This window comes from Mastigoproctus giganteus, chromosome 5 (genome assembly GCF_048544385.1).
Source record: "Mastigoproctus giganteus isolate SK-2022 chromosome 5, ASM4854438v1, whole genome shotgun sequence".
Classification (NCBI taxonomy): Eukaryota; Metazoa; Arthropoda; class Arachnida; order Uropygi; family Thelyphonidae; genus Mastigoproctus; species Mastigoproctus giganteus.
Genome location: NC_143579.1, coordinates 87502155 through 87514882, shown reverse-complemented (window position 1 = coordinate 87514882; position 12728 = coordinate 87502155). Strand labels below are relative to the sequence as shown.

Sequence of the window (12728 nt, the reverse complement as noted above, 5' to 3'; positions counted from 1 at the left end):
TGTCATCAGATGTGGAAGGAAACATATTTAGAAAATGGTCGAATATAGGTAAGACAAATATGCTTGATCTGATGTCAGCTGAAATAAATATTGATATATGATCAGGTATTTATCAATATTTATTTCAGCTGACATCAGATCAAGCATATTTGCCTTACCTATATTTGACCATTTTCTAAATGCTTCCTTCCATATCTGATGACACTTTCATTTTTTTCATTTTATTTGCATTTTATTTTTATTTTATTAGTATTTTGATGTACTCATTTTACTTTACAGTTCTTCCACTTTCTATTGGATTGGTAATTCAGCCCATAATTTTATTAATTCATCATAACCTTTAGGATATTAACATTTTTTTTCACCTTTCACAAATCTACTACACTTCTTTTTTTTTTTAAATCACCCTTCTAGTTAACGGCACTTTGTATAACTCTCACATCCATTAATGCATACTTTATTCAATATATTAATAAAAACATATATGTATAAATCACTTTACATGGAATCTGTACTTATTTTTATCATTATACTCTGTATGCTTTTCTTTTTTTAAATTCTAATGTGTTGTTACATTTCATATAGTGTAAGCTCCTCTGCCCTGTTTGCTGTTCAGGGTATGTACGCTGTGAATATTTTACAAGTAAACCAACATTTATTATTATTAATCTCTAAACAAACTTTTGCCATTTTTTCTTCTTCAAAAAAGATTGAAGCAGTGGGGAGGTTTTCAAAAATGGCCAAGGGGTTCTGGTCAAGTTGGGTCTTTTAATAGACTCATCCAAAGTGTGTAGCACTTGTTTCAGTCACTCCTTGTGCTACCCTTTTGCTTCCCTAGTGAGACTTGCTAACCATCCCAGAGGAGGAAATAGGAACTTTTACATTGAAGTATACATGCAAAACAAATAATGACCAGAAAGGTTGATAACCTTATTCCCACATGGAGCATCATACAGTCAGTCCTCGTATAACACGTGTTTACATTACACAATTTCGATCATACACGATTTATAAATAGGGGAACGATATCTTATATAGCACGACCTGAATTCGCTTATGCACGATTCGCTTTTGTGTTTACAAGAAATGGCAGTCGAACGCAGAATCACCCCAACCGAACGCAACACGATAGGAATAAAGAGAAGATTCTGAAAACGTATTTATGTGTTTTATATCAGTGAAGGGGAAACACATTTCACCATAATAACATAAAAACCAACAAAATTCCAGCTATCGGTATAATCGCAAATGCAATTAGATCGAGTTTACTACCGGTTTATAACAGATTCCACTAGCAGAAACGCAACTGGATTTTTATTGTTTTATGGTAGTAACCCCTAGAAATGTGAGGTGTTAATAGTGTATCTCTGCCTTTACGGTGTTGTTTATTCAGTTGCTACATGCCCCCAGCTTTGTTTATTTGCATCAAGCGTGCCTCCTTGTTTTGTAATTGTGCTTTATTCCCCAAAAACGAGTAAAATACTGTACTTAAAAGGTGTGAAAAGGAAGCGTCCTGGTGAAGACACTGCAAATTCAGAGAGAAAAAGAAAAGCAATATCGATAAACAGAGGCGGACTGGGTCAAAAATTCTTACCCGGGAAAATTTATAGTGGTCTCATACTATGGTTTATGGCCAAAATCACACCCCGGTGGGCCAGAGGTCGGTGTGATTATGGCCAGTCCACCTCTGGGATAGAGAAAAAATATGAAATTGTGAAACGCTCTGAGCGAAATGAAAGACCATGCGATATTGCAGGTGCTACAGACCTAAATGAAGCAACGCCGAGAATTTCAAAGAATGCAGAGAAAATAAAAACAAATTTCATAGCAGGAACAACTCAAAGTGTAATTAAAATCCATTAGATTAAGACACAAAGAATTGGAAGAGATGGAACGGCTGTCATCTGTTTGGATAGAAAATCAAACAGAGTACAAGTTTGCTTACGATAGAAGCAGAAGCATTAGCAATATTTTATTACGTAATAGTCGTAATAAAATACTTACATATTTTATTACGATTATTTATTGTGTTTGGTAATGTTTTGGTTACAAATGTGTGTTCAATCTTGGGTGGTCGGCACGTAACCCTATTTTTCCCATAGGGCCTGTTGTTTATATTGCACGATTTTGCATTGCACAAGGGTTTCTAGGAACACAACTATCGTGCTATACGAGGACTGACTGTACTTTCTTTCAGTTTCCATATTTTTCTGCAAGAAATAAAAACAGTTTATAGATGTCAAATTGGGCAAACTCTCAGATGCTGCAAATGCTAGAAATATGAATAGTTTCAGGTGACATTTCAAGGTGATGCAGTATGGCCTCATTGTGAATCCAAAGAACACTGCCAGTCAGTTTCATCTCTTCCCTTCTCTTTCTATACTGCAAAGAAAATCTTCCTGTAGTCTGAATTTTTTCCCTCAAATTATGAAAAATTTGGGGAAAAAAATGTAAAATATAAGGATAAGGACACAAATTTGTATATTGTGTCCCCCTAATACATCTTAGGTCAGTTGAGCTGAATCTATGCCCTTGTCCATTAAGACATTCATATATATGAATATGATGAATTCATGAACACTCCAATCACTGTGTTATACACTGCAACAAAGCTGACTTTATAGGGACAAACCAAAACAACCACACAACCACTACTGGAATAAAACAGTCAGTTTTGAAATAGATGATCGTACAGATCAAAATGATACAATATTGTTGTTCTATGCAGAAGATGACATAGATGATGGCTGCCCTGTCTTTCTGAAGGCAGAAGCCGACCGGGCTAGCCGAGTGGGTAAAGTACCTGCCCGGCAACCCAAAGGTCGCGGGTTCGATTCCCGCCTCGGGCTTGGATCAAAGTACTGCAAAAACCTTGGGAGGTGCAATATGGCCACAGAAGCCGATGCGCCAACAACTACCAAATCAAAAAAAAAAAAAAAAATCAAATCTGAAGGCAGACAGACAAAGTGCACTAATATAAGCCCACTTCTTCAAGTGACCAATCAGATAAAACAACAAATAGCAAAATCAAGTAAAGCACAAGTTAAGAAAAAATATTATAAAAATTATGAAATAACAAAGGGAGTGCATGAAATCATATTAAATGGGAAATTACTGTAATTTGCCAGAGTAATTCTTTATTCATACCTTTGAGGGGGTTATTTCCTAGTCTGTTCTTTTCTTTGGTTGCAAAATCATTTATTTGGTGTGACACAGTAAAAAATTGAAGTTCTAAGGAGATTTCAGGATGAACCTTAACTCATTCACCATTGCTAAGAAAAAATTTAGATATAGTTGGAATATTGAATAAATTATTTCAGAGTGAATGTAAATTTTGTTATCTATCAATTGGGAAAGATTTATAATAAATTTTCAAATTTAAATATTGATCTTTATACCAATTCCATGTTCTAATTATTTATGAACCCACTATAAATTGGGACCTTTTGCATTTTTTCTTCTCAGTAATTACAGAAAGGGAAATTTTTTAATAATTTCTGTTTTTCTAGGTGAAATTGAACTCCAAGAAGAAACTGTAGAAACTCTCTTATCTACAGCTAGTCTGCTACAGTTAGCTGAGGTAGTTACTGCATGCTGTAGTTTTTTAATGTGCCGATTGCATCCATCAAATTGTATAGGAATATGTTTGTTTTCTGAGTCTCAAGGGTGTGTAGACCTTTATCGTGTATCTCACAGCTATATAATGGTAAGAAATTTATTACTATTTTTTTGTTTCTCTTAAAAATTATTACCTAAAATTAGAAAATAATTTTTATACACAAAAAAATTTTATTTTACTATTTAAGATCATATAAAAGTTATTAGCATTTGCAATTTATTTTTTATCAATTTATAATAACAATTTTTTTATTGATATTTGTTGCACCTATTGAGTATTGACCACACTGTGTTCAAAATTATATTTATTTAATGATTTAAATACATAAATAAAAGAATAAATGAAAATAAAATGTAGATATTGTACAATTAAAAAATTACAAATCAAATAAATGCTATTTACAATTAAACAGCTAACTTAAATGTGTTGTAGTTTTGACAATAGATATTGTCTTCATCAGCTAGAAAATGCAAGTTGGGCAAGTATTTAAATAACAGTAATATTGCTGTATTATTAGCAATATCATATGGAATTTTTATTTCATTTATGTAGTTTTTAATTGTATAATGTCTAAATTTTATTTTAATTATTGTTTTTTATTTGTATAAATCATTGTATATATCATTGCATTAATCTAATTTTGAACACTCAGAGCTCAATGGATCCAATATGTATGTGTTACTGGCTTGGAGATTTTCCCCCAACATTTCCAATTTTTTTTTTTTTATTATTATTGTATGCTGCTTGCGTGATTATTTAGTTGAAAGGAATGTATATACGAGGGAGTGATCATTTAATTTGCAGACTGATGCAAGATCTTACGTTAATTGCCATCATCTGAATCTTCTCTGGATTTTTTATTCTTGAAATACTTTTCCTTGAACTTTACACACTTTTTTCACCGTCATACTCGTGCATTAGATGCTTCTTGCAAGCCATTTTTTGAAAGACTGTGAAGTGTTTCTGTTGTGGCTCTGTGAGCATCATTGTTGGACTTGAAACGCTTGCCTTTCAGAATTTGCTTGAGATGTGGAAATAGGAAGAAATCACACAAAGCTAAATTTGGTGAATAAGGGGGATGTGGCAGAACCTCGGAACCTATGCCAGTGATCACTGGCTGTACAATATTAGCTGTATGTGGCCTGGCATTGTCTTGATGGAGAAACCACTGAACATTGTCTTGATGGAGAAACCACTGAACAAAGTTCTTGACATTTCTCACAAATCGTGCTGTGAAGTTTGAATCCTAGAACTTCATAGTATGCTTCCTTATTCACAGTTGTTCCACGAGGCACAAAATGTGTAAAAGAATGCCGTTTATGTCCAAAAACACAAGAACCATTTGTTTGTCAGTCGAACAAGAGGCTTGAAACTTCTTAGGTCTTGGTGAATCAGAATGCTTCCACTCACTCGGCTGTTTTAGTCTTTAGATCATCGTGAAACATCTAAGTTTCATCACAAGCCACTTTTCGATTTAAGAAGTTTTTACCCTGTGTTTTTAAACAATCAAGCATTTTTTTGCACATGTCTGCTCTTTGCTGTTTTTGTTCTGGAGTCAAATTGTGTAGAATCCAACATGAAGATTTGCAACATTTCAGTTGGCCTTTCAAAATATTGTGAGCAATATTTCATACTACCGTATGAAATGGACATTCTAACAGTTAATTCACGAAGTGTAATTCGTCTGTTTTCATCCAAGATTTCTTGGGCTTTTTTTTTAATTAGCTCAGGAGTTGTTGAGGAGAAGGAAGACTGACCAGGTCTTGAGTCATTTGCAACAGACTTGCAGCCTTCACTGAATTGCTTGTGCCATTTAAATATGGCCATCCTACCAAGATGCTCAATACCATGCACTTCATTCATCTCTTTTAACTGTTTCTGATGCATTTAAGGCCTGTCTGACACAATAACGAATCACATATCGCTGTTCAATCTGTATGTCTGACACAATAGTTGCTTCAAAACGATCATCAGTGACACATGGCTAAAAAAAACTCTTCACTAAACACTAGCTCGACAAGTAGTGGCATGTGCACACACAGAATCTGCTCAATAGCAATCAGGGAGAACATCTCTAGTGGCAGTTATGGAAATTTTGCATGGTAAACATAAAATCTTGCACCAGTCTGTGAATTAAATGATCACCCTTCGTAGATTTCTATATATGCAAAATACACGTTTGTCCATAACCTTGCCCTTGAGTTTCACATATACAAAGACTTGAAAGGTCTTGACAAGGAATTGAGCCGACCGGGCTAGCCGGGTGGGTAAAGCGCCTACTTGGCAACCCAAAGGTTGCGGGTTCAAATCTCACCTTGGGCTTGGATCAGAGTACAAAATGCAAAAACATTCGGAGGTGCAATATGGCCACAGAAGCCGATGCGCTAACAACTAATAGCCAGGTGGGAAGGAGCAGCAGTGCGTAGCACACGCTTCTTGATTAGATCGGGGTTCGAGCCCGTGACCATCAAGTAAGGAGGATGCAGAAAGGTCAGGGAATGACCACCGCATATCCCTGGAGCAATATGGCCTTAGTTGCTAATGCTCCTAAAAACCAAATAACAACAACAACAACAACAAATTAAAGTATGTAGGTGATGAGAGCTCAAGCTCTGTAGATGCAAGTACCAGCCATGGGCAACAATTTTAGACATGCTGGATACCATTGTCCTACATGCGAAAATCAAGGATAAACAAACAGACTTTTCATTAACATAACATTTTTGTTAAGTTAAAGAAAAGACTTTTTTTTTTATTGCAAATGAGAAACCTTGATATACACACTGAAAAAAAAAAATCCTTCCATTTAAAATAAAAATTAATAATAAATAAATTAAAAAAAATTAATTTTAATTCCAAATAAAAATAAAAAACTTTGGGAAACAGTATTTTGAATTCTCAATAAAATTTTATATTTAATTATTATACTTGTATGTACCTACCTTCAAAATGACATTCATAAACACTATATACGCACTAAGATGCACACCAAATATAATAGTGGTAGTAGTAATGGCAAATGATGCAAGAAAGCAAGCTTATATAGCATCAGCCAGGGGGGGAAAAAACCCCTTACACAGTTCACCCATCCATACCCTCCAAGATATGTATTTTGGCTAACAATGAAAGCTGGCTCTAAATATATTTTCCTGTTGGGGAGTTTTTAGTTGCAGTGTACCAAAATAGCTAGATACACAACGAAGTGTATTTAGCAGAGAGTGCTAGAATGAGCTGGTGCATGTAGCACATGGCTATTAACTGTTCGCTGTTGTATTCTTAAATTTATAGCTGATGTTTTCACTATAAAATAAACAAATTTTAGATAATAATGTAATAGGTTGATAACATTTAGTAATGTTTATAGTGAAGTACAAATAATGGTGAGAATAATCATTCTTATTTCCAATTTAACATTTTTATTTATTGTAATTTTTAAAATTTGTAAACTGTTAACCTGTGGATGCTACTGTCCATGAATAGGTACCTTTGTGTAGTGCACAACTTTCAAACCCATACAGGAACTCTGTTTTTAAATCATATTGATGAAGGCATATCATGCTTATTGTCTAGTTTTACAGATCTTGAAGAAGTTGGCAGGGTGGTTACTGACAAGAATTAAGGCATACTGTGCCGCAAGAACATAGAAAATTTAGACAGATAGACTGAAAAGTGGCAGTTGTGGTAAATGCAAAGTATTGCATATGGGCAGCCGCAGCATTCTCAGAATAAAGTATCGAATTAGGTGATACTACACTCAAAGTGGTGGAGAACGAAAGAGACCTAGGGGTAATTGGGCAGTCAGTGTAGACAGGCTGCAAGAACAGCTCATGCAGTTCTGTCAATGATATACAGGAATTTTTACAGCAGGGACAAGATGGTGATTATTCCATATAAGACAGTCCTTACACTGTAACATTGGTAAATGCAAGGTACTGCATATGCACAGTAGTAATCTAAGAATAACATACCAATTAGTTGGTACCACACTCGAGGTGTTGGAGAATGAAGGAGACCTAAGGTAATTGTAGGACCAACTGATGATGTTACCAACAGCAAATTCAAAATGAGAAGCATTCAAAGAATTAATTTTGGAAGCTACTAGCCTTTTCATACCAACTAAGAACATAAAGTTCTCTGAGTAGTGCAGACACTGCCTGAACAGCATATGGAGTTCTATCAAAGATATAGTGGACTTTGTCAGCAGGGAGAGTTAGGTTATCCCATTGTATAAGGCAAACTTGAGTATAGCATAGAATGAGGTCTGGAAGCCTGATTTTAAGGAACACTTGGATCTCTTGGAATGGGTGCAGAGAATATTGGTTGATTTGGAATTTATTTGGCGCATCAGCATCTATGGCCATAATGCTCCATGTGCAGAGAAGAGTAACCGCATTAGTCAAGAACACAAAGGGATGTGCTTACCACAGAAGACTGGTTCTGCAAATTGCAGCACTTAGAAACTAGGCTTGTGAGTGGACCTGATTGAAATGTTTAAGGCTTTTAATGGGTTATGTAGACTTAATGATAATGGTATTCTTACTCGCATGCACGCACGCACGCACGCACGAGATAAAAACTTAAATTGCAAAAAGAGAGTTGCAGGAATTATGGATGAACCCTTATCCATAATTTTTGGAAGAAACTGCCATCTGGTGTTGTGTAAGTAGATGGTTTTACTAAATTTATGGAAGAATCTTAGACATATTAATTAGAGGGGATGGAGAAATGATGTGGGTTGTGTTTTTTTTTTTGTAAGTTTTGGCTGATGCTATATAAGTTTGCCTTCTTGCAACATTTCCACCATTACTAATAATAGTAATAATAATAATTCATTATAAGATTTAGTTTCTAATTCTAAATGTTATTTGAATACTAGGAATATGATCATAGATTTTTGAACATGCTCCAATTGTTAAATGTGTGTGTTGGTATTTAATGCTTGGAACCCACTTTTCATGTGTAATTCCATTACATATTAAAGTTGTAAAATATTATTTTCAGTAGACTTAAAGTTATAGAGGTGTCAGCTGTGATTTTGTTAATATGAATAGTGTTTGTTTCCATTGTGTAAATAGAGCATTGCTAGATGAGTAGTTTCTTTAATTTTGTTTGTTGAGTGATTTATCCAATGTACAGTAATACCCCGACTTACGCTACCCCGACTTACGCGAACTCGGAGTTACGCGGTTCTTGATTTTTTCGTTTGGCAACGCTGCCGCCCACTATCTTCAAGGTCGTTTTTCATATGTTATCGATATACGGTGCGACGGCGGAGAATGAGAGCGAAAGATGAAGAACAAAATTCAACTTTGCTGCTTTTATGTTTTTTATATCAGTGAAGGGAAAACACATTTCACCATAATAACGTAAAAACTAACACAATTCCAGCTATCGGTATAATCGCAAATGCAATTAGATCGACTTTACTACCAGTTTATAACAGATTTCACTAGCAGAAACGCAACTGGATTTTTTATTGTTTTATGGTAGTAACCCCTAGAAATGTGAGGTGTTAATAGTGTATCTCTGCCTTTATGGTGTTGTTTATTCAGTTGCTGCATGCGCGCAGCTTTGTTTATGCGTATCAAGCGTGCCTCCTCGTTTTGTAATTGTGCTTTATTCCCTAAAAATGAGTAAAATACTTAAAAGGTGTGAAAAGGAAGCATACTGGTGAAGACACTGCAGATTCAGAGAGAAAAAGAAAAGCAATTATCGATAAACAGAGGCGGACTGGGTCAAAAATTCTTACCTGGGAAAATTTATAGTGGCCTCATACTATGGTTTATGGCCAAAATCACACCGGCCCACCGGGGTTTCCCCGGTAAGGCTTATGGCCAGTCCGCCTCTGTCGATAGAGAAAAAATATGAAATTGTGAAACGCTTTGAGCGAAATGAAAGACCATGTGATATTGCACGTGCTACAGGCCTAAATGAAGCAACGGCGAAAAGCACATGACAATTGCAAACTTGACAGGTTCAAAATTGAAAAGGGCTCAATTGTAAAGGGCTTAAAAATTTTAGAAAACATAGACTCCAACGAAGAACGCGTTATAGCTACAAAGCAAGGAATAAAAAAATGATTAGCTTGCTACGAAGAAATTCTGCGTGAAAAAAAGAATGCGCTGTGTTGTCAGACGAATTTGTTAGATTTTATGAAGCCATCGACATCGAAATAACTTTTTAACGTAAGTCATTTGTTTTTTTAATACATATTTTGTATTAATATTTTGTATTAATATGTATAAAGAACTGCAATTTTATTAATATTTTTCTTCTAAACTAGGTGTTTTTGTTAGTCCTTGGTCCCAATTAAGCAAAATTTATTTGTATTTATATGCAAAGTTGTACCCCGACTTACGCGAATTCGACTTACGCGATTTTCGTCGGACCCACCTATCGCGTAACTTCGGGGTATTACTGTATATTTATATTATATTTATTTTTTTGTGATGATCAGCACTAGACAATTCACACACACTTTTTTTTTTTTTTTTTTTCCAAGTTTATTATTATTTCATTACTTTTTATCCATGAGTCAATTGTACTTGCCCCCATTTTTCAATATAAGACAGGCTTGGGCAGTATAACCTCCTTGTATATTTTCTGATCCTATGTTAGTAATTTAAAGTTTGCTTCCTAAAAGCATTCCTGAATACCGTTCAGATAGATCCCAAATAAAATATCATTAAGGGGATGAAGCTATAGAACTCTCTTTGAATGGAAAAATGGGGTGAGTATTTACCTCCCCATAGTATTTTGTTTATCGATTTATGAAGAAATGCATTATCAATAGATGTGCCTTACCTGCTACCCTATATGATTAAAGTGTGAGGATGCTGTGAAATGCTTACTTAAGTTCCAAGTATATGATATCAGTTTGGTTGTTCCTGTCAGGTGCGTTATTGATATGAAATTGTAAAAGAGACTAGATTAGTCAGAATGAACCTACAGGGATAAAACCATGATAAACAGGTCCACTTTTATTTATGGTAAATTTTCTAATTTGAGTATATATATAATATGCCACCAAAGTCTCTTTCTTAAAGCTGATTAGGGTGGTCTGAGACAGTATTTAAATTCTATATGGTAGGACCAACTGATGATGTTACCAACAGCAAATTCAAAATGAGAAGCATTCAAAGAATTAATTTTGGAAGCTACTAGGCTTTTCATACCAACTAAGAAATATTGTTCAAGGTTTAGGCCTAAATGGATGTCAGATGAACTAATGAGACATGTGGCACAGAAGAAAAATGCATGGGATACATATAAATTAACAGGTGACACAGAAGCCTATGATAGTTATAAGCTGGTCTGTAACCAAGTCACAAAGGAGGTGGCAGTCAAAGGCAGATTACGAGAAATCTTTGGCAAGGGATGCAAAATTAAAACAGCAAAGATTTCTTTACTTATGTAAACTCTAGAAGGATGCGGATGAATCACATTGGTCCACTTTATATCGATGGTTCAACCGTAGATGATCCTGCTCAGGTAGCTAACAAACTAAATGAGTATTTTGCATCTACATTCACACACAAGGAGTTATTCAGGAAGAGGAATGCCAGAGGTGAATTAAACTGTGACAGTGGGCTAGATGATTTTTTAATAACTGAGAGGAAAGTGGAGGAGAAATTGTTGAAGGTAAACATAAGAAAGGCACCTGGGGTGGATGGGATCTATTCAGTTGTATTAAAGGAGGCAGCAAAGGAAGTAAGCAAACCCTTATCCATAATTATGAGAGCTTCCTTGGACTCAGGAGAGGTACCTATGAACTGGAGATGTGCAAATGTAACTCCAATTCACAAAGGAGGATCAAAGGGTGACACAATTAATTACAGACCTGTTAGTTTAACTTCTGTTCCAGGGAAATTAATGGATGCACTGGTTAAAGAAGCACTGCAGGATCATCTAGACAAGACTTCAGTTATAGCTCAGACACAGCATGGGTTTGTTAAGGGGAAGTCTTGTCTGACCAACTTGATTGGATACTATGATGTAGTCACAAAGGAACTGGATGCAACGAATAATTTTGATATCATATATTTGGAATCATATATTTGATATTATATATCTTAGAAAGGCTTTTGATACTGTTACACATGGAAGACTGCTGCACGATTGGAGCAGTGTGACGTTGGAGGCAAATTGCTGCTATAGCTAAAGTGATGGTTGAGTGGGAGAAGACAGAAAATTTCTGTATATCAATGATATACAGAAAATTTTCTAGCAGAGATAAGTAGGTGATTATCCACTTGTAGAAGGCAATGGTCAGGCCACACCTTCAATACTGTATGCAGATCTGGAGGCCTCATTTTTAAGAAGGATGTAGAGCTGCTGGAACGAATACAGAGAAGGGAAACAAAGATTAGTGAATGCAACAAAGGGTTACTCTTTCGAAGAAAGGCCTAAGTTCTGCAAGTTGCAGCATCTGGAGACTAGGCACCTGTGCGAGGTGATCTGATTGAGGTGTATAAAAAAGCTTTGAATGGTTTGAACATGCTCAATGCTGATAGGATTCTTCCTCTTGCTCAGAATAATTGTCTGAGAGGGCATTCAAATTGAGGAAAGACAGTTGTAGGATAGATGTGCGGAAGTTTGCCTTTAGCCAGTGGGTGGTTGATTGCTGGAACAAACATTTATCTGTTGTTGTAGAAGTTGATAGCTTAAATAGATTCAAGGCAGAACTAGGCAAATCATTTGGAGCAAGTGTGTGGGTGAAATGAGAAGGGTTTTTTTTTTTTTTTTTGGCTGATGCTATATAAGTTTGCTTTCTTGCATCATGTACCATTGCTAATGCTCTGTAATCATCCTCAGGGAGGTGTGTGTGTGTGTGTGTGTGTGTGTGAGAGAGAGAAAGAGGATTGCATATTATCTTTTCCTTTTTTGAGAAGAGCAGTAATAAAGTAATTTTTTAATACTGGTGGTAATTTCCCTTGTTTAAAGTAAGTGTCAGTGAGATATAGCAGTTGCTGTTGGACTACCACAAGTGCTTCCAAAAGACCATTGAAATATCATCCAAACTAATAGAATAGTTTTGGAGAATTTATTCATTCATTCATGTCAGTATTTATACCAAAATGAGTAAGCAGGTCATTACTAGAGGAACGTG

General features: G+C 35.4%; 1 protein-coding gene across 1 annotated transcript in view; it reads left to right on the top strand.

The window, feature by feature from the left end:
* Positions 1 to 12728, top strand: part of LOC150085545 (kelch-like protein 5) — a 380377-nt gene that overhangs the window by 131235 nt on the left and 236414 nt on the right. The window contains exon 5 of the mRNA XM_090373332.1: positions 3510 to 3706. Coding sequence (XP_090229458.1) covers positions 3510 to 3706 — 197 coding nt within the window. The remainder of the gene's footprint in view (positions 1 to 3509; positions 3707 to 12728) is intronic.